This window comes from Anabas testudineus, chromosome 13 (assembly GCF_900324465.2).
Source record: "Anabas testudineus chromosome 13, fAnaTes1.2, whole genome shotgun sequence".
In the NCBI taxonomy this organism is placed as follows: Eukaryota; Metazoa; Chordata; class Actinopteri; order Anabantiformes; family Anabantidae; genus Anabas; species Anabas testudineus.
The window spans coordinates 18,397,556-18,419,828 of NC_046622.1; the positions used below are offsets into that span (position 1 = coordinate 18,397,556).

Below are 22,273 nucleotides of genomic sequence, written 5' to 3' on the forward strand. Positions count from 1 at the left end.
AGGTAACCAAATATTTATTGATTAATACAAACTTTCATTGATATTGATTGATGGGGATTTCAATATCCAGACAACTTACTCTTGACATTTGCATTCTCACATATAGCTCCTCCAGGTAATATCTAGAGAAGTTCAGAGTTTCAGTGCCTTTTTGAAAATTGCTGGATCGGGCTGTAAGACTGTAGTTAGAACATACTGGATTGGTTCAAAGTGTTCTAATCAGTGATCTGGGTAACAAGAGTTTTTCAGTTGCAGGAACTTGGTGATCTCTAACTGAAGTTATCCCTGTTGGTCCTACGTCTGCTTTTGTTTCCACTACCCTTCATTTGGTGTGAAGATTGTAAAGATCTGGCAGCTAAATTTCATCACCCGCAGGCAATAGTACTAAGTCATGTTCCAAGAACTTGCACAAGGAGGGTGTAGGTTCTTTGGAGGCTGTTACCTGTGACTGGTGAAAGATGAGGGCTCTCTTTTCAAGCATTAGCATAACAAGCTCAGTGTCAAAACACTTACGTGGGTGTAAACCGCTACCAACACAAAAGAAGACAAAACATAGTGGAAAAGCAAACCAGAGCTCACCATCTTATCCTACATGTTCCGGTTATGAGAAACTCCAGATTATGTTAAGATTCTGCTGTCAAAAAGCCCTACAGATGTCTCAGAGGAAAGTCTGGATTTAGTGATTTTAAGTCTCTGTAATCTTTACATCAGCTCTTTACTTGCTTATAACCTGGTTCTGAAAGATGTTGTTTGCCTTCCCTTGCTCCTTCTTCAGCATAACTTCTCATCGCCACTCCCTCCATACATGTACCAGCAGCACCAGAGGGAGTGCAATAAAACAGAGACAGAGCAAGCAGAAAAGCAGGCAACAGCTGTAGCTCAGTTTAATGACCCTGCAGAGCTGAGGCTCACATCTGACTTCTAAATAACACAGAGCATTTGACTACTGAGTAGGTCTCTGTAGCTGATGTATTTTTCCTTTTGTCCCTTTTACCCTATGTCACATTTTCATTGTTTTGCTAAGGTGTTCAGCCTCAGCTTCTGTGCTTTTTATTAGTGTAGTGCAGTAGTAATGCATCATGAAAACAAATAGACCCATGTTCGTGTTGTATTCAGTTTCCATTATGCTCACCCCCAGTCTTTCTCTAATTAGTGAGCTAAGTATGGGACCCACCACACCTCCCACCCCACCTCCAAACCCCACCTACCCTCAGGAAATGTTTACACACACTCTTGCTCCTCAGTGACTGCACAATAACACTTTACCAAGGACACAGTGTTCACTGGAACGCACACGCTACTGTGTGAATTTACAGCCACAGCACTCTTGCATACTGGGAAGAAAGGCATTTAGGTTCAGTCCACAGACCTACCCATATTTTTGAAAAAAGACAGAAAACACACAGATATAAATTGTGTGAAACCACTTAGTGAGATAAGCGCATCTGAAAGATGGCTTTTCTGTGTATGGTATATGCATCTTCTCATCTTCTAAATGTCTCTGCTGTCTGTCTGTGTCTGACCATGGGTGGGGCCGCAGGTGAAAACATGACATCAGGTGAAGTGAAACATATTACAGTCAAATCCATAATTTAATGCGTTGAAGTCAAATTACATGGGTATACTTTTTTCTGTCTTTTTGTAAAAGTAGCTTGAATCTGTGTCACTTAAATATATCATAAGATTGAAATATAAGTTTACATTTTAGTCTTAAGGTGAAATGTGTATATGCACAAACTCACAAACCCTCAGTCCTGCATAACCTAGTAGGAATATGTAGTTTTGGTTGGAAGATTAGTGTGACTGAAGTAAAGACTTTAAAGTAATGAGAGGGTGTCTTCGTACAAACTTGGGTTCTCTTCTGTTTTTAACAGCAGTGATGTGCTTCATGTGGTTGCTGGCTACATTATACAGTAGTAATTAGAGTGACAACATTTGATATAATTTGATATAAGCACATATCAACACTAGTTGTTCATACTGATCGGGCCTCCTGTACTGTGGAAGGTAGAACTGAGGATGAGGTAGAATGGACTTGAGCCTTTCACTGAAGATCGGCAGTGACAAAAGAAGCATTTCATGGAGGTAACATGGACAGGGATGAGAACTGCTGCTCAAAAAGAAATTGCCAAAAATAGACCCCAACCAGAGAGATAATGGCTAAGCAGGTTAAATATAATTAAATATGTCCATTTACATCAGAATTACATGTCCCCTGCCTGTTTATGTTATCACTGGAAGTGATAATTAATGAGTCAGAAAGTACCCAAATAACATGGCTTTCAACCACACAGTGAGTGAAATTTGGCTTTTTCATTTTATTGAAAGAACCTCTGAGAGGTAGCTGTATTGATGTAAAAAGTTGATTAATGGGAGTGTGTGGCAATTTATGGCCAAACAATATCCCAGAAATGACTGTTGTGTTGTCTCATTTCACCCCTTTTTGCACGAGAAAGACTACAGCTAAACAGCAACTGCATGAAAGAGGAAACAACTCTCCATATCAGCAGGTGGCAGTAGTCTTTATTCACCATTCATTAAGGCAAAACAAGACTTTGGACTGCAAATTCGAACCGTAAACAAATCAGCATTTGCTTACTGTTGACACACTACTCCCGCCTACCACTGGTGGTTTCATCTTCTTCTTTCCAGATGACTATGTTGTGAAAATATTGTTGTATTTGAATGCACATAAGAGATGAAGATGAAAAATGAGAGGCTGTATATTCTCTTAACTGTGTTGTGTGCTTTTGTCACATATGTTTCTCTGTCTTAGTGTGTCATGGCCCTTCTAGCTAACTATGTGAGGCTTGTTTATGTTTTTCCCCAGCGACTGGAATTAAAATTTGTTAAAAAATGTGCCTGTCCATGTCCATAGAGTGTACCAGACACTGCTGTAAGATTAAAGACGAGACTGGTTTCCGTTCTGGTAGATGTTGTCTCTCTGACAACAAGTCAAACATGCTGTGGTGGTTCTCCCCTCTCATGTGGAACTAATTTGTTCCTTCATCTGGCTTCCTACAAAGACCGTTACTTTACACTTACCACAGAAATGGTTGTAATTTTCAGCCGTAGTCTGACTTGGGTGGGGTTCATTGACACAGTGAATAAGGCAGTCCTATACGTCAGCACTTTCAGAAGGTTATCACTTAACTATTTCAGAAGAGGCATTTGAGTCCTTGCAGTACATCATGTTCCACTGCAATACTGAAACTGATTAATTAGACAAAGGTTTAATTATGTTCACATTTTAGTAATGGTTAATGATCCAACTGACATAGAGGACTGGACATAGAGTCGACATCAAAGTCAAGTGGATAAATTCTCACCTTGGCAAGAGAAATCAAAATGCTGACTGCAGCACAAAGTCAGATACTCACATACACCCGCCCCCATTAGTTATTACTGCACTGTTGTGGTGCATTCACACATAGTGATACAAAGTAGTTGGCGGTATTTTAAAAAAAAACAAAACAAAAAACTGCTTTTTAAATCCATATATGTCAGTAGTGCTATAGATTCACAGGTTGGGCTTATGTTGCGTAGCAGGATACACTACATACTCTGACTTAATTCTGAATAATTTGTGTGGGTTTTTTTTTTCTTTCTGTCATTATTTGTCTCTCTCCTACTCTAGTTGAGTGCCTCACTTCATCTCTTAGCACGGTTTCTCAGCTAGAGCAGTGGGTTTGAATGTTGCCCAGTCACCTGACTGGTGTTAGCCCCTACAACAGTCTGGGGTGGCAGCAGTGCCTGAGCCACACACAAAAGAACAATACCTTCTTTTTGCTAGCTAGAGTAGGGGAGCCCTTAAAGGGTTATAATTTCTGATCCTATCTGTTAGGAGAGGGCTGCCCAAGTCAGACACAGAAGCAGGACATAAAAGTCTGAACCCTAGACTTAACTATGTCATAATTTACAAAAATGATGTTGGGGTGTCATTGGCTGATATGCAGGTTTGGCATCAGTGCAGATCTAGCCCTACAAAGTCCAATCCATTTCACATGCTTGATTTGTTTGCCTTGTGAATGGTAGGGTTAACGTCTCAGCTACTTGAGAAAATGCACATCAGTCTGCAAAGCTGCTTTGACCTTAATTTAGCCAAGTGCTCTGGGTACATTTCTACTGGGACTTGACTAACTTGGTAGTCTGGGTCTTGATTTTTATTGACATCTGGAAATTCTCCATACCTATCTCCCACCCTAGTCTTTTGGTCCACTACAGCCCCCTCTCATTTCTGCTTAATCATCCTTGCAGTAACCAGTCACGTAAACCAAATGGCTGGCCAGTGAGCAAGAGTTGGCAAGAAGAGCTCTGCCGTTTACTGTTCTTTCCTGTTTCACTCTAAATGCTTTCTTTAAGTCCAGCTGCCCTGTACACATGGCAGCCTGCCAGGAGCCCTACAGCTTATGTAAATGTCTGACCAGTGAATGGTGGCTGCCAGAATCACTCTTGCACTTTGTTGCACTAGTGTCACTTGTGCTACAGCTTTGAAAGCACAAAATAAACATGCATCTGTTGATATAATGATAAGACAGCATACGCCAGCACGCAGTATGTGCACAGCTGCTTTGGAATAAAAGCAGTTTGCATGTATTATAGGGTCATATTTCAACTGTAGATACCTCCACATTGTAACTTCAACTTTGTTGGAAACGAAGAAAAGCTAGCTAAATCCTATCCTGACTTATTATGCTAAATATTATAGTAAACATTAAAGGACAACAAAATTTCACCTTAACTGTCACATGTAGTTACATTAATTACTTGGTTTAATGCTTGCAGGTTTTCTCCTGGCAGGTGTATTAATAAAGAATACAAATATGACATGTAAAAATGATCAGAACATACTTATATGACATAATTGTTTCACTGACCGTGATGTGTGTGTGTACCTGCATGTATGTATCAAAGAGAAAAAGCAAAAAAAATCCTAACCTTTTTTATTGTCTGTGCTCTGCAGCTCAGAATGTGACGGTGGAGGAGATCCTCTCTTCCTACAAACAGGCCTGTCAGAAGCTCAACTGTAAACCAATACCCAAAGTGCTTAAACAGATACAGGTAAGCCCCATTGTGACTGAAACTCATTAACAGGCACATCAACACACATTATTATACAATATTGTAGCCAGCCAAATATTTTATTGTCATCTCTCCAGATGTCAGTTGTTTTCTTGTTTGTTCGTTCTTTATGACAAAAGCTTAATCAGGGTACTCCAGATACCCCACCCAAAAAGACAAAATTGGATTGGACAGCGTTTCTTTTTTAAGATTAAGACGCCTCGTTAAGCAGTATCCACAATGATATTTACAAAAGTGGCTTGATTTTGTTGAAGAGGTAAAGGTGAGATGAAGCAGTGGAAACTATTCGAACAATGTGTAGATTAAACATGCAGGAGAGCTAACACTAGTTAGCCTGCTATCAGAGTGAGGTGCTGTCAACACACACAGTGCAGACGAATTACTGAGCAGTCCTTTACTTTGCTGTTATTGTACTGTAATGCGTCATGCAGAGAGGTGTTTGTTGATATGAAAATGATAGAAACACCTGTCATCCAGCTATTCATTATCCTAACTGCTTGTCCTCTTAAGGATCACAAGGGTGCTGGAGCCTGCACTGGCTGTCATTGGGCAAGAGGTGGGGTACACCCTGGGCAGTTCGCCGCTCTAACATAGGGAGGATATATAGTGAAAGACAACCATTCACTCACACATTAAACACCTGTCAGCGTAACACAATTTAACAGAGCCACAACTATTAGCAATATATTGTCTGAAATGATCACACAGCGTAATTAGCAGCCCTCTAAAACAGTTTCAACAAAAACTGAGCATTGTGACCTTTATTCAAGCATGATTTATCACATTACTGCACTGCATTACTTTTAGATTGGTATCTTTATAAACTGCCATCTGTACACACAATTGGAGAGTGACAGAGCACTGGAACAGCACTGTTTTTGTGAGCCAAAAGCAGGACACAAGTGGCATGTGAACATTTAGGAAGTCCTGGTAGCTCCACCTAGAAGGCTCTTTGTAATTTTGAAGGTTCCGGTAGTGAGCCTCAACTTTTATTTTAATTACAACCTAAACCTTTATTCCGATGATGACGGCTCTTGTAATATCCATTATTGTGGTTTAAAGGCACAGCATGACGCTTTCCAAACATGACTCTGGACAAGTGATGATCTCCAGTAAAGACGGGTCATTTTCCCTTTTCTGTAAGGGTGGTTGTAAGTTTTATGACAGTTCGTTCTTTTACAAATACACGCCGAGTGACCAGCACCCATAAGTTTGCATACACAGAGTTCTAGAGTATCAGTGCTATCAGATATAGCATTAAAATTTCCAGTGGAAAGCCTGGGGCTTTTACATGACTAAACAAGAGCGTCTTATTTAAAGACATGCTCTGATATTTGCAAGTCATTATTCTTTTTGCAGTTCTTTTTTCACTGGAAACATGTTGCTTCAGTATGTATTATCATGTTGTCATCAGTCATGACATCTAGGACAGAATACCCGGGAGTGCAGTTTCCCACAGGCAGAGGAATTTTCCCAGGCTATGCTTAAAAACTGATAATTACAAGTCAGTTTTATTGTGTTAAAACAAGACAAACAACAGGTCTCACATCAGGAAAAAAAAACACATAAATTGACATTTGAAAAATACAATATAAAGCATATGCTCCAATTCACATACAAATGCAAAAGGATAAAATAAAAAGTCCTGAGGCTTTCCCCACTGGATGTTAAGAACTGCTTATAAAGAGGAATGATGGGACACATGTATGCAGTGGCTATCCAGGAAAAAAAAAGGTACCAGCCTGTTGGGTGCCAGAGATGGCAGCACTTGTCTTCGCAGTAGCGACACAATAGCGCTTTCTTGTGCTTGTTCTGTTATACCTTTCCTGCAGCACACACTCATAAACGTCTAACTGGGCCTTTCCAAAAGAACTTTGTTTTTTTGTTTGTTTGTTTGTTTGTGTTTTTTGTATATATACCTGCAAGTTTGTCTCCATTTATGAGTAGTAGTGTATAAGTGGAATTAACCCCAGATGTAAACATATTTGTGATTCAAAACACTGCAAAGAAATCCCCATGCTGGCTAGCTGAATGAAAGAAACTGGGTTAACGTCTCAGCTACTTGAGAAAATGCACATTAGTCTGCTAAGCTGCTGCTTCGAGCTTCATTTAGCCCTGTGCTTCGGGTACATTTCCACTGGGACTTGACTGACCTGGTACTCTTGGTCTTGGTTTTGAATGACATCTGGAAATTCTCCATACCTACCTCCCACCGCAGTCTTTTGGTCCACTACAGCCCCCTCTCATTTTGGCTTAGTCATCCTTGCAGTAACCAGTCACATAAACCAAATGGCTGGCCAGTGAGCAAGAGTTGGCAAGAAGAGCTCTGCCGTGTACTGTTCTTTCCTGTTTCACTCTAAATGCTTTCTTTAATTCCAGCTGCCCTGTACACATGGCGGCCTGCCAGGAGTCCTACAGTTTATGTAAATGTCTGACTAGTTGTTTGTGTGTGTGTGTGTTTATAAGGTTCACTATTTAGCAATTGCCTGTTGAGTGCCTGCTCTGCATTTACTCCCACCAGAGACCTGGACACTTGGTAGCCTTGTGTCACATTTCTGCTGCTGCATTTCCACAGTTCGCCTCTCTAATGGCTGGTTATATTCTTTTGGGACTACACAGTGCTGTTGTGCTGCACACACACCTCCTTACATTGTGCCATAAAAGCTTAGGTACACAATATTGTCCTGCACATGAGAGACCATGTAATCCTCTAGCCCAATTTAAAGGCTGGACCCTCAATAGTCCACATTTCTAGACTAAATATAGGCTGATAAGCTATTTTAAAGGCTTCTTTATTTGTAGCTGTGAAATGAAACCCTTTTTTTTGTCTGAATTTGGAGAACACAACTGATTTGTAGTCCTTTGTTTGCTACATCAAAGTGCAGTTATATTAAATATTATTGTGGTTGATTTACAGGTCGCTTATTCTACACTAGTACAACTACAACTGCAATTTATAAGTAATGGAGACCAGGCTTAGACTCCAGTATTTAGTCTCCTTTAGTGACTTTTATATGTTGTTAATCACAGAACATGAATTTTGAATTTGTATCTGTGAACAGCTCAAAAGACCTGGGATATACTTGCTTTTGTCTATGCATTTACTTATGCAAAATGGTGCCCTTGTATTTTATCTTAATTATTCCAAATACATTAACACAAATGGTAAACATGCATTATTTAATTTCTTCTTTGCATCCTAAAAGCAGCCTTTCATGTGCAAGCAGATTGCCCCAGCCTTTCAAAGGCATTAAATTCAGATGCAATCACAATCCCAACACTTTCAGGCTTTATAAATCACATTGCGTGTGTATTTTTAATTTCTCCTCAATATATTTTGCGCACTTGAGCAAAAACATCCCACTTATGAAGGCCAAGGTGAAAAATGCACAACATGTGCAATTTTGCTCATTTCAACGGTGCGGTCTTTCACACCCATTGTGTGCCGTTTTTTTTATGGGCACTACCAAGTTTGCATGGGATTTAGTACACGTAAACCTTTAGTAAATCTGTAGCCATTGTATAAAAAATTTTATATACAACAAGAATACCAAAACCCACCACAGTATTTAATGATATAAAACAAAAATGAAATCAGAAGCTCCATTTACTCCGCCTACAACACACACTCACACACACACACGCACCCCTATTCCACCACTCATGCAGAGGCACGCTGTGCGTCATGGCCTATTTTGGGTTCTGGCAGCTCTGTCAGAGAGGTATTTACACTGATAAAGTCATTCCTACTGACAGGTGTCTAAGTTAATTGTAGATGAAGATGGACTGAACATGCATAAAAAACAGTGTTAACATGTTTTATAATTTACCATTTTTAATATTACACCACCTAAAGTGAATGGTTCTGTAACAAATTAATTGTCTTTATAACTCCTGAAGTGTCATGAAGTGTTTTGTGCTGTTTTTGTTATGACAGAACAGCTTTTTAGATATGGAAGTCACGTAACTTCCTTGTGTTTCTGGGACTTGCTAAGTCATGCAGGAAGTCATCAACCCTCAATACCACAAAACTCACATGTCTGTATCATCAAATACACACAGAGCAGTATGGCAGGAGTGCAGAGGTTATGGAGTTCATGCTGAATTGGCTGGGTGGTCGCCTAGAGAGAGAGATTTGCTGGTACATAGTTTTGTGGGCTCTGTTTGCTTGTGTGCATGGTTAGGTGTTTTACCAGGGCAAGAGGTTAAATAACTGTCCACTGTTTGATCTGTGATGTTGTGGCGGAGTACAACACAAGATGGATGATATGATCAAGCTGAACACAGCGAAAACAAGCTCATCTAGCAAAAAATGACATTTGGGCCTTCAAAGCACATTTAGACTGTGCTGTTATTTTACTGTGTACTTGGATGAGCCTACTTTAATAGTGTTGAGTCTCCCCAAACTTGTTTGTACTTGTAACTTGAACATGTATGTTTCCACTGTTTCACTCAGCCAACCTAGGATAATGACCCATCCTCCAACAGGCAGTTTCAGGCACTAAACGGCAGATAAATTGTCGCTTTGTGGCTTTACTTATTTCACAACAAGTACTTTTGTACCTCATACCAAGTTTAGTTTCACTCTTATGTGCCTCTTTATATTATAGATATCAGGTCAATTTTTCTTTTGACTGAAAAGTTGCAAAACAAATATTTCCTGCTAAAAGTGCTCCACCAGCAAACCAAGGAGAGCTTTTAATTGTCAAACAACTGTAAATGAAATATATTTTTCACAAAGCTGAACTTCATTAGTAGAAGAATAATAAAATAGCAGAGACAGCCACAGTGAACAGTCAGATGGACAGCTGTTAACATCAGCATGTCCTCAAGGCAATGGAGGTCCCATCTGTATTGAAAAAAGGTGGCAGTGCCCTTTTTTATTTAATACTTTGTTAGTAACAAGTTGCTGTCCTCAGTACTCGATACTTACAGAGTTCTTTCACTAGAGCTCTAATAGGGATAAAGGAGTTGAGCAATTAAGTGATTCAGATGCTTTTCTTTGCAGCAAAGATTTATCTTAGTTTGCACAAAATCTGTGTTTTATCTCCAGTACTGATTTATTAAGTTGACTCCTGTGTGATGTGACAACATGTGACGAGCTAAGTTTGTTACTATGGAAAAATATTCACAGTCAATTAATGACACAGTTTGTTCTTGTTTCTATAGGAACTGAAAGACCTGACACAGCGAAATGAATGCTTAGATCTAAAAGGTAAGCACCAAAGCAACAGCCTGACTGTCAACACTAGAAAATAGAACTTGTGGGAACCAACCACACTTTCCTCAAACCGGGAGAACAATTTCAGAGATTTCACAAACCTTTTTTTTTTTGTTGTTTTATATAACAACATGTGTTCTGCTACCGAATGGTGAACTGACCAGACATGTGTATGACTTTAGGTGAAAAGCTGGACTACAAAGCATGCGAGTCTTTGGAAGAGATTTTGAAGAGGGTTCAGTTTAAAGTGATAGACCTGGAGCAGACCAACCTGGACGAAGATGTAAGAACTTCTTACTTTAAAAAAACTGTCTGTGTCTCTCCTTCGCTCCACTTCCTTTGTAGCATGCACATTTCCATCTTCTTAATTTATGCTGTCTGTCTCTCTCATATTGTTCAGCGTCTGTCACTATTGCTTTCTGCCTTTCACTCCTAGTGCTTTGGCAGGATGTGGAGTGTTTGTCATGGGTTTTTTGATTACTCCAGATGTCCCCTTGTGTAAACATCATTAAGGACATTTGGGCTCTAGACACGTACAGATAAAGACAGTGATGGGACACAAGCTCTAACCACTTCCTGTCACACAGAGCTCCAAATACACTGTTCAACAGAACTTTCTCTAGAGTAGGAATGGTCACTTTCATTTTTGCTCATTCTTTCATTCTCTGTCAGTGTTTTTGTAGACACTGGTAGATGGTCTGATTATTGAAGTCCCATCGACAATATTTAGGCTGCTGTCATGATGGGGCAGAGATTCACCGAGCTGACATTAAAGAACTAGCAGCAAGGAAGGCTGACAGTTGAGTCTTTGTTATAGGGCAAAAAAGACACAAAAAAATTGGTATACATAAGAGGCCTTCTAGGTTTTTGTATTTTTACACAATATATATATAGATTCGTTCAGTGGTGCATTTTGTGTTGTGTTTTTAAATATTGCAAAGCATTGCCTTGCTTACAGTGTAACAATGTATTGTAATGTATTGACTCATAACCCCTAATCCAATACACAACCATAACTATTGCAAGCATTTACATTCAAGAGCAATACTTACATACATGCAGATCTTAGTTTTAAAACATACAAAGCTTAGGGCCACACATACACCAGAGCTTCACTTATATTTAGCAGACACTTTTATCCAACAGTGAGGTATGAGGTACTAAGGCAGGCAGAGTTAGCGTCATGAGGTCTTGCCTAAGGACCCCTACTGAAGGTAAATGTGAATAAGTAGTTGAATCAGTCACTGACTGAATTATCAGAGAGCAGCATCTCAGTATGAGACAAGTGTCCTCTTCTTGGTCTTTGATGAAATGAGATGATTAAGGAGAAAAGTGAGCCGGTTGGGTTGAGAATGGGAGCAAGTGGGATAGAAAAGGAATTGAAATGTCGAATGTGAGAGGATAGGATCATCTTTGAAGTGGGCGTGAGAGAAATACAGAAAAAGGCTTGATCTGGCACAGCCCCATATCTGCAGTGGTGGTGTCATGTTGAGAACGAAATGGGATGATGAAAGGAGAAAAATGTTTTGGAAAAGATGTTTTAAAAAGCACTAAAACATGGGGAGTACTAACACTCGCTGCCTTTTACTGGACTGGATGTGACTCATCTTCCCCCACCCTGTATATAAACAGTGTATGTGTAAACTCCGTAATGTCTCCTGGTTTACACACACACAAAGGGGGAAAAGGTTATGAGACACTATACAGGACGCTGATTTTGTTCCTTTTCACTTAATGTGAATTGTAATTTCATAACGGCACCTGCTACACTGTTCATTTTCACATGTTCATATTTTTAAATCTGCTATATAGGATTTTTATATTTGCAGTTGACACACAAACAAGTGTCTCTTTAACCGCACCCGAGGCCCTCATGGAAACACCTTCCTACATCTCACCTATCCTGTGGGGCTGTAACCATAGCACCCACAGCTGCTCTTGACTGTATCTTGTGACATCTCTTTTACTATTATGACACTGTGACTCGTTTAAACTGTTGAATTTTAATCTAAAAGGCCTCAGTGGTCAATATATTCCTCCTGTTTCACCGTTCACTCTCTCCCTCCTCTCTCCCTGTGCTTTTCAGGGTGCATCAGCTCTATTTGACATGATAGAGTACTATGAGTCAGCCACACATCTCAATATCTCTTTCAACAAGCACATTGGCACACGGGGATGGCAGGCCGCAGCTCACATGATGAGAAAGGTGAGAGTTACAGTGCATAACGCTCTCTGCAGAAGACAACATGGCAGTGCATCGCTTGCGGATCTACAAAAAACACAGATGCATGCGATGTGAAAGATTTAATGGTGAGATTGCGGAATGCAACATTCTGAGCAAAATTACCCCCATGTCCAAGTAAGCAGCCTACAATGTTTGTAAGGAGTTATGAGGTCAGAAACAACGCCATGCTAGACACTGGTGATGTTGCACTTTTTTCAGTCTCTGATTAGTGACAGTCATCACCACACCTCTAGAATATAGCTAATTTTTTAATGAGCACATTTTCTCATAACTCCAGTGTCATTGTATTTAACACTTGATTACCTTCTAGAGTCAGTGTTCGGTTTGTTCGTTGTGGGCTACTGTAGAAACATGACGGTGCAGTATGGTGAAGTATCTGTGAAAGTGGACCCACCCCCTAAAACTTATTCTAAGCTACAGAAAACACAGTAGTTGGTATTTTTTGGTGATTAGACACTAATGGCATTTTTATTAATACTTTATTTTATTTCTGCTAATAGATCCTTCTAAATCTTACACACGAAGGGTTTGTTCCTACAACCTTAAAAGAAAGAAATGAAACATTTAGCATAAAATTTTAAAATGTTTATTTTTTTTACTCCTTTTTTATTTAAGAGGCATCCAGCTCATGCATGCTTCTGGGTGCAGATTTTGGAAAATGTCTTCATACCTAAATAATTATTTCGCTTTTGTTCCCCCTAATAGACAAGCTCTCTTCAGTATCTTGATGCTCGTAACACTCCTCTGCTGGACCACTCGGCTCCCTTTGTAGCACGAGCACTCAGGATCAGTGGCAGCCTGGCAGTCCTCCACTTGGAGAATGCTGGCCTGTCTGGCAGGCCGCTTATGTTACTGGGTAAGACAGGAAAAGAGGGACTTTCTTTTTCAAACCCTGACTGCATAATTAGAGAATCCTGATCCTTGAATTTAGACTTGTACTGCTAACAATTAGTTTTTCCTTTTTCTCCCATCTTTGTTTGTGCTTTATCTTTCCGGCCAGCTACGGCCCTTAAGATGAATATGAACCTGCGGGAGTTATACCTGGCAGACAACAAGCTTAATGGCCTGCAGGATTCAGCTCAACTTGGAAATTTGCTCAAGTTCAACTACAACATCCAGATCCTAGACCTGCGTAACAACCATATCCTAGACTCTGGTATGCAACATTGATAAAGCACTAACACATACAGTAGCATTATTGTGTTGTAGCTTGGTTTGTTTGCTCAAGGTGGCAATGTGTTAAAAATAAAAAACTATCCATTGTCCGTACACCACAGTACTTTTTTAGTTTATATATTGCTGTGGAGAAATTAGGTTGTTGTAGCAAAACAGATTGAGCACAATATATCAATAGAATATAGGCACTGTACATATTGTGTAAATGTGTAGGCATACATAAATGAAATATGCATTGTGGCATCAGTATGTTTTTTCAGGGAGACATATCGCACCCAGACTGGTTCAAACTAGGTTGTAGGTCCCTTTTAACAAAATATTTCTTCCTTCAAGATAGCAATTTTCACTGACGTTTACAGTAAATCAGGTTCTTTTTTGACAAGAAGAGGTCAGAAAAAAAGACCCTTCAAAACTGCTGCACTGCACCAGGGTCCTTCAAATATTTTTTTGATTAATTCACATGATATTTTGTTAGAAATGGAGTCGTTATGTAAGTTAAGTAACTCTTCCCGTGTTGGGTTTTGTCTTTGTCATCACAGGATTGGCCTATGTGTGCGAGGGACTAAAAGAGCAGAGGAAAGGCCTCGTCACTTTGGTGCTATGGAACAACCAGCTCACACATAACGGCATGGGCTACCTCGCTGCTGCACTGGTACACACACACACACACACACACACACACACACACACACACACACACACACACACACACACACTTTGTGGGACAATAAAGCCAGTCTACATACAAATACACAAGGTTATCAGAGGTTTTAAGAGGAAAACAGTGGTAGTGTGTAGAACAGCTTGAGCACGGAGAATTAAATTTTCTCATGAGCTCTTACACTATCAGAGAAGTCATCAAAATAAAACTCTGCTTATGTTGTACCTCTTTTATCCACCTATATGTTCATGTTCTCTAGACCCCAGCATACTCCTGCTTCCTCCTATATGTGCACATTGTAATTTCTCTCTTCTACACCTGTTAGGGGCTCTGCTAGTTGTTTGTTGGTAGTGAATTTACCATTGGAAAAAGTTGTCTTTGCTAGAATAATGACACACACTAATCCATCCACTCCACCAGTCAGAACACAGACAGCTGCTTACTGTCTTTAGTGGCCAAATTATCTCATCAGTATGATTAAAAACTTTGTATTTTATTGTGGTATAGTTAAAAGGATGAATTCTATTTGCATTTAACTAAAGAAACCTATACCTGATTGCGAGTGTCGGGCGTAGGTGACACATGAACGTGTAGTGTAAATGATGCCTGATCATACTGGACATTTTCAGTATGACGTCCTCATTAATACGCCTGACATTTTGTTGTGTTGTTTCTCACTGAGTGAACAGATGTCCCTTCAGGCTCTGGTCTTAGTGCTGCACCATTTTCCACAAGTCAGGTTTGATTTCATAGCAGTCTGTTACAGATAATCCATTACCAAAGTCATTGGTTGCATTTCTGTCGTGGAGTGATAGCGTCACCATCCCCTACACTCTGTTTTCCTTGGGGAACATCAGTGTATTAGTTTTTGTACTGCAGTGTTTACATGTAGGCAGTGCTGAGTCATTACAGTCCTATCCTTGTGAGTGTCAGATAAACATATTTTCAGCTGTTTTATGTTTAAATGTTTTGAACTTTACAAACATTGAACAGATAACATTATTAAAACAACATAATGGATTAACTGCAGCATGTTTGCTCGCATTATTCACAGCTTATAAGTGTTGTTTTATGAAATTAATTGTATTCCCTCAATTTAATGGTTACACAAACAAAACTTTTGTTCAAAATAAGCAGTGTCATAGTGAAGCCATAAAATGTTATTTTTGAGCTCTTCCACGAAATCTGTCTGGTGGTGTTTTTATTTAGGAATTTAGATGCTGCAGGACACGCAAAATAGCCTAAGACTTGCAATCGAAGCTCCAAAGAATATCCCATGACCATCTCGATGGCTGATTCATAACCCTGGAGATAATCACTGTGTAGTCTGTTGCCACAACCCAATAACACACCAACACTGATCATTTAACAGTAGCCAGTAGAGGGAGAGGAAACCTGTAAACTCTCAGAATGAATGGAGAAGTAAAGAGTTTGTCCACAGCAAAAGATATTAACAAAAATTAAAGTACAAAGTGCATGTTTTAGCACAGCTCCGGCACTCACTCAGATGTTTAAACAGGCAGTCAACATATTAGCTGTAGCTAACAAGAAGGATTATTTGAAGGAGTGAATCACCACATTATGTAGTAAACTGTGGGTATCAGTGGAATTACAGTGCACTTCAGTGTGACTCTAATGTTTCTGCAATTAAGAGAGGCACACTGAAAATGTACCTCTGATATTTTGTTAGAAAAGACTGCCACCATTATCTGTTCCAATCCTATTCTCTTATTCTCTTTTATTTTTACTTAGCCATGCACTCAGAGTCTGGAGACTCTGAACCTTGGCCACAACTCTGTGGGTAATGAAGGGGTCCACAAGCTGAAAGACGGGCTGATTGCTAACCGCTCTGTCCTCCGGCTGGGCCTTGCTTCCACCAAACTGTCCTGTGAAGGTGAGAAATAGTTCCTGAGCCTCTGCCTCAGTTTTTGTTTTGGATTACTATATTTCTGATATATGTTATATTTGCACTATAGGTGCTGTGGCTGTGGCTGAATTTATTGCTGAGAGCCCCAGACTGCTGCGTTTGGACCTTCGAGAGAATGAAATCAAGACAGGTGGACTGATGGCCTTGTCGCTTGCCCTAAAAGTCAACACCTCTCTGCTGCGTCTGGACCTCGACCGGGAGCCTAAGAAAGAAACTGTGAGCATGGGGATAAGACATGGAGAAGGGGCTAGAGAAGAGGAGGTAAAGGGCCGGATATAGATTGAAACAGGCTTAGGCATGTAATGAGTTACTGTCCGAGAAGGATAAAATTACATTGAACTGAACCTTGCAGCCATGCAGTAGTGAAATTTTGCTGATGATTGTGTTTTTTTATAGCAAAAGAAATCGCATGAAGAGACCAAAACCAACAATGAATTGAATTGTATATCCAAAGCCTAATAGCAGTAAGGGGGGAAAAGGGATTGGTGTAGGGAGTACAAATGTCAGAAATTACTGAGAGAGAAAATACTAGTCAGTACAGCAGAGAATAACACCAGTGTCTGCCTGTTATTATTACAATTTCAGGGCATTTTATGCTATTGTTAGAGAGATGACAGGAATTGAGGGTTGAGGTAGCCGGGGAGTGACGATAAAGGTCTAGTCACCAGAGCTCCCAAAGCCTTGACTGTAGGAAGTACAGACTTGAGATCAAGAGTGCCTCAGCTTAGTTGGTAACTATTCTGGTGGTTTATTCTGCATGTTTGAAAGCTAGTTTCTGTCTCTCAGGTGAAGAGCTTCATTGAGACCCAACGTGCCCTGCTGGCTGAGATCCAGAATGGCTGCAAGAGGAACTTCATCCTGGCCAAGGAGAAGGAGGAAACTGAGCAGAAGATGAGGCAGTCTGCCTCCATGGCTGAAATCGCCACAGAGGATGAAACCAGGGAGGAAGTGGAGGAGGAAGAACCAGCATCAGAACACAGAGATTACAAAGAGGTTAAAGAGGTAGAAGAAGAGGGAGAAACTACGGGAAATGCAGGACAGACAAGCAGCCAGTCAGGAGCGAGCTCTGAGGCGAGCATTTCTCAAACAAACCTGGAGTCAGACTCAGACACTGAGGATGAGGAGGAGGAGGTGGTGACTAAGTCCTCTTCAACATCAAACTCCTCCAATCATTCAAACCAGACTGCTCCTCAAATTGAGATCGGGGCTGCACAACCCCCCACTAGTGCCTCTCGTACATCCTTGTCTCCATCTGCATCACCTGCTGGAGGGCCGAGTGTCATTTCCAGCATCACTGTCATGGAATCTGCAGTTCCTCCTGGCACGCCTCCATCTCCTGGTCGCTGTATTTCTGTCTCGAGTCCAGGGAGGGGTCATAAGATCTTCATGGTAACACGGGTGGAGAGCCCCCCTGAGCAGCAGCAGCTGCAGCAGATAAGTGCACCGGCATTTCTCACCCAGACTAAAGAGGCCTCAGAGAAACCTGTAGATGCCACGCAGACCACACAGCCCACGTTACAGCAGACGCAGCCGATGCCGACATCTCAAACACCTACGCAAACACAGCTGACTCTGAAGGACAGATCCCCTGCACCATCAACAGACTGTAAACTGACAGAGCAGAGTCCTGTAGCACACTTAAAGCCTGAACTGGATACTACACAGGTCCACACAATAGAGCCACAATCTATAAGTCAGCCCACAGAGGATGTGACACCTAGCACTTTACACCCAGACATGACAGATCCAAGTCTACAAGCATCAGAGCTGCATTCAGATCTCTCACCAGTCCAGGTTATAGTATCTCACCCTCCTGAGGAGGCAACAGAGAGCACTAAAAACCCCCAGTCTGAGGACAGAGTAGAGGGAGAGAAGGAAGGGGAGGAGGAGAAAGGATGTATAGCGGATAACAGACAGTTGATGTCCCAAGAAAGCACAGAAGAGGTGTTAGACAAACTGAGTCAAAGCCAGCCTCGTATCCCTGCAGTATTAACACAGCAGCAACCGGTAACATCTGCTCTTGAACAGCTGAAGAATGAGCTAGCATCTGCTTCAGAGGAGGCCCTGCCACCAAACCAAACAGAGGAAGAAGACAAAGAGGAGAAGCAGGAAGAACCAGAAACCAAAAAAACAAGTTTATCAGAGGAGGACAGCCATCTAAACCAAGAGGAGCTGTGTCCAAATCAGCAAACAGAGGCAGATGAACAGGAAGTAGAGCCTGTTCTCTCAGTTCAAACTGATCAACAGGCACCATCTGTCATTCTCAGCCCGGCTTCTACTGAGCCTGAAGCCACTGTTGAAGTGAACACAGACTCACCAGCCGAAGAGGAGGACTCAGCTGACGAGAGCTCTGCAGACGAAGGCAAGTGTTTCGCCGAGGCTCTAGATGGAGAAGTCGTCGGCTCAGCCCTGCCTAACGGCCTGAAGCCAGAGTTCTCCATTCATCTTCTCGATGCTGAAAGCCCCAAGCCCGGCAGCTGTGTCATGGAGCATGGTGAGTCGCACTGATCACAGGTTTCTGTTTGTTTGTTTTAGATAAATAAACTAGTTTATTCAGTTGTTTCTAGGGTGTAAAAAGCTGGTTTGATAATCTGTGTTATTTGTCACTTATGTAGTGAGTGTCAGCTGTGGACAGGACCTGGAGGAGCTGCTGCTAGAAGCCAGTCTGGAGACGGGGAGAGAAGCACCATGATGTTATGAGGTATACAACCTGTCTGTACAGGAAATCATCAAGTGTCCATGATAGGAAGCAGGATTTGCTTCTTCAATAGAGATTTTTCTCTATTAGTGACATCATACTGAAGACAAGGATCTAAATATCAAACTCCTATCCTACTCCTAGTTTTTACAGTACAAATCACAACTTCCCATTTATTAAACCACTTTTTTTTCCTTAAACAATAAGCCATTGGTCGTTAAATTACAATAGCCATTGTGTTTGGTCATTTCATCCTTACCAGGAAATACAAGTCATTAAGGAAGTAAAAGCAAAATGTATGTATGTAACTACTCTTTTGTGCAGCTGCTGTGACGTCACAAAAAGTGGCTGCAAGGGCAGAAAAAACTAATGCAAAATATCAAACTTGACTTCTACTCCTGTAGAGCATTTAAAGCTTCACCTGCTCATCCAGTAACCTTTGGCTCAAAGATTATGATCAAACGTGTTTCTTAACAATCATGTGTAATTAGTCGTGCTGTTAGTGAGTTTGAGCAGCTATGTTCAGTCATCTTTCTCCTCTTCTTCCTCAGGGACTGCATGGACAGGAGAAAACAGCACGAGGATTGTTTGTCTGACCGGTTGCCCTGCAATGTTTTCTTTTCTCTGGCTTTACCAACGACTTGACCTTTCCACAAAGGACAGAAGAGCTGTCACAGACGAAGCTCTGTACATGAAAATACAAATTATGGAAAATATGTAAAGTACTAAATCAACCTCTTGAGCTTGGCTGTGAGAAATAAGGAGTCCTCTGCATCCACACTACATCAACCACTGAAACACATGAATATGCACATTTAGCAGGAGAAAGCTGGTTAAGGAGAAATCAAATCACTTTATCAATACATTTTGTCAGTCCAGTCCGGGAGGATCCAACACTAACCAAAGACACGGACCTATGTCACAGCCTCTTCTTGTTTTCTTGTGTAGATGTCCACTGTAGTTGAGGGTTTGTTTTTTTTTGTTTTTTTTCTTCTCACCATATCACACGTACATAAAGACATGATGGTTGAAAGGAGAAGTGGGGTCGATGGAACACTCAGAATACAAAATAATGGTGACGGACCCTGCTGAGCAGACCTGCTGGCTTTAAACACTTGTTCCAGAGGTGGAAGTAGATCACTGTTCAGGCTTTTATATCCAAGGAAACTGAGGACGTTAAGTGTTTTGTCAGTGTTTTATGTCTGTGTCTCCCACACCCCACCATTCCCTCTCTTCATATGAAAACTCTAAGGGACCTCTGCCAAAGTGACCTCCCCCTTGTCATTTTTTTCCTTCCTCGTCCTCTTCGGCCCCTCAGGAATTAGCGTCTCCCCCTCGGGCCCGCTCAGATCTGATGTGGAGGAGCTGCAACTGTCTGCCGTCTGGCTCTGCTAAAACAAAACTCACAACTCGTGCAAATATTGGATCACAGAACAGTCTTTTGGTTGAATTATTTGCAGTCAACCAAAAGCTGTGCGTTCCCTTGATTCTCTGCAGTTTCAGACCCTGTTATTGCTTTCATCGTTGTTTGGGCGAAAGTGTTTGCGGAAAAGCAGCCTGGTCTCTGTTGTCATTTTCTCCCTCCTCCCATGTGGCACTTTGTGCCATCTCTCCTCTCCGCTCCAGCTCATCGTTCATGTTGCCTTCAAACTCACCACTTCACATTAAGTCTCTGTTTTTTCGTTTAGCTGCTTTGAAAAATCAGTTCCTTTGTATTTATTTTATGGCAATAACAGCCTTTTAGGTTTATTTTTCCTCCTCTCCTTTTCACTCTCTCCCCATTTTTCTCTTCTTTTCCATTTGGGGGTTCTTTTAAAGATTAAACACCCTCTTTGATGTAAATTTCAGATTCAAACTAGAGCAAATATTTAGTTTTTTGTCTTTTTTTTTTTTTTCTTTTTTTTTGAGTGGGAAGGGCAATCTGTTTGGGGACAATGGGTAAATATGATTGAATGGTTGGACTATTGGTAGCAGTTGGGGTGCAGTAATAAAAGCAAACACAAGGAACCAGTAGACATAATCAAAATCCTTGTTGTTGCTTGAACACTACTCTGCTGGGTGAAGCTGTGGCCACAAGGGGGCGCAGACTTAAAAGACATCACAGCATGGCCCACAACACACTGTAGGTGCTGACATTTCTGTTGAAATCCAAATTCTGTCCTGAATTTTCCAGAAATGACATGTCAACTTGGTGTGTGTTTGTGAAGTGAGCTGGTTTACCCTGTTGTTATGTTCCGTTTAGTTTTTTCTTCCCCTACGGCAGATACAGGCAGGCGTGTTGTTTTTCTTTTTAAACATAACAGCATCTGACCCTCCTGCTCTTCTGCACCCAACAGATAGTTGCCCCCACTGTTTGTAATGCTTTAATTTTTAGAATATTTTTAATATTAATTTGTTAACTTAATTGAAATGTGCTGGTAATCACAAAGACATGTATGGCGAAATTTGTTCCTCTCAAATAAATGCATGTAATGACTCATGATGTGAGTGAATGTTTGACGTTACTCAGATGTGTGATTGCTGCAGGTGAATGCATGAATGACAGAAAACCATCTGTTTGGATCAGTTACTTGTTTACTTGTTTATTGCCGTAGATTGACATTTGGATTTGACATCAAAAGATGAAGATGTGACAAATGGGTGCCATCTTCTAAGTTGTGTATCGGATCCAGATGTAAACAACAAAAATGTTGATCTATTGTCTCATATTCATCTTCATCAAAACAAGTTGCATCCTGATGAAACTTTGATTCAAACTGTTCAGGTTTAACTGGACCGTTTTAAACTCATTTAAATGGTTCACTCAACCCCAAATGACACAAAAACATCTTTCTATCTAAATCTCTAATCATGGAGAAACTCTGTTTAGTCGTGTATTAAATACTCGGTACAGTCCCTATTGCTGTGTACTGTGGTTCACCACCACACACACACACACACACAAAACAGTTTCCTTAGCAACAGTTTTGGTGAACTGCTGTACAGCTAAATATGGGGTTGAGTTCACAGCCCCACCCACAGAGTACCAGTACATCACAGCACTTCAGGTGTTTGCTTATGTCCGGTGTCATCATGAATAGTATTCACCATTTGTATTCATCTTCTCTTTCAAGGATGTTTGTTTTTGGGGGGGGGGGCTTGTTTAACATTTAATTTGACAAATTAAAGCATTAAATAATAAACTACATTGTGTTTTAAAATTTGAGAAACATTTAATCTAATTAAATTTAGATGTTTCAAAGTCAAACTAACAATTGTCAGTT

General features: G+C 40.7%; 1 protein-coding gene across 1 annotated transcript in view; it reads left to right on the top strand.

The window, feature by feature from the left end:
* Positions 1 to 21,492, top strand: part of ppp1r37 (protein phosphatase 1, regulatory subunit 37) — a 33,178-nt gene extending 11,686 nt beyond the window's left edge. The window contains exons 2-13 of the mRNA XM_026368219.1: positions 4,964 to 5,061; positions 10,252 to 10,297; positions 10,486 to 10,586; positions 12,390 to 12,509; positions 13,254 to 13,404; positions 13,549 to 13,704; positions 14,264 to 14,376; positions 16,138 to 16,279; positions 16,362 to 16,528; positions 17,099 to 18,806; positions 18,928 to 19,013; positions 19,562 to 21,492. Coding sequence (XP_026224004.1) covers positions 4,964 to 5,061; positions 10,252 to 10,297; positions 10,486 to 10,586; positions 12,390 to 12,509; positions 13,254 to 13,404; positions 13,549 to 13,704; positions 14,264 to 14,376; positions 16,138 to 16,279; positions 16,362 to 16,528; positions 17,099 to 18,806; positions 18,928 to 19,004 — 2,879 coding nt within the window. The 3' untranslated portion in view covers positions 19,005 to 19,013; positions 19,562 to 21,492. The remainder of the gene's footprint in view (positions 1 to 4,963; positions 5,062 to 10,251; positions 10,298 to 10,485; positions 10,587 to 12,389; positions 12,510 to 13,253; positions 13,405 to 13,548; positions 13,705 to 14,263; positions 14,377 to 16,137; positions 16,280 to 16,361; positions 16,529 to 17,098; positions 18,807 to 18,927; positions 19,014 to 19,561) is intronic.
* The last annotated feature ends 781 nt before the right edge of the window (positions 21,493 to 22,273 follow it).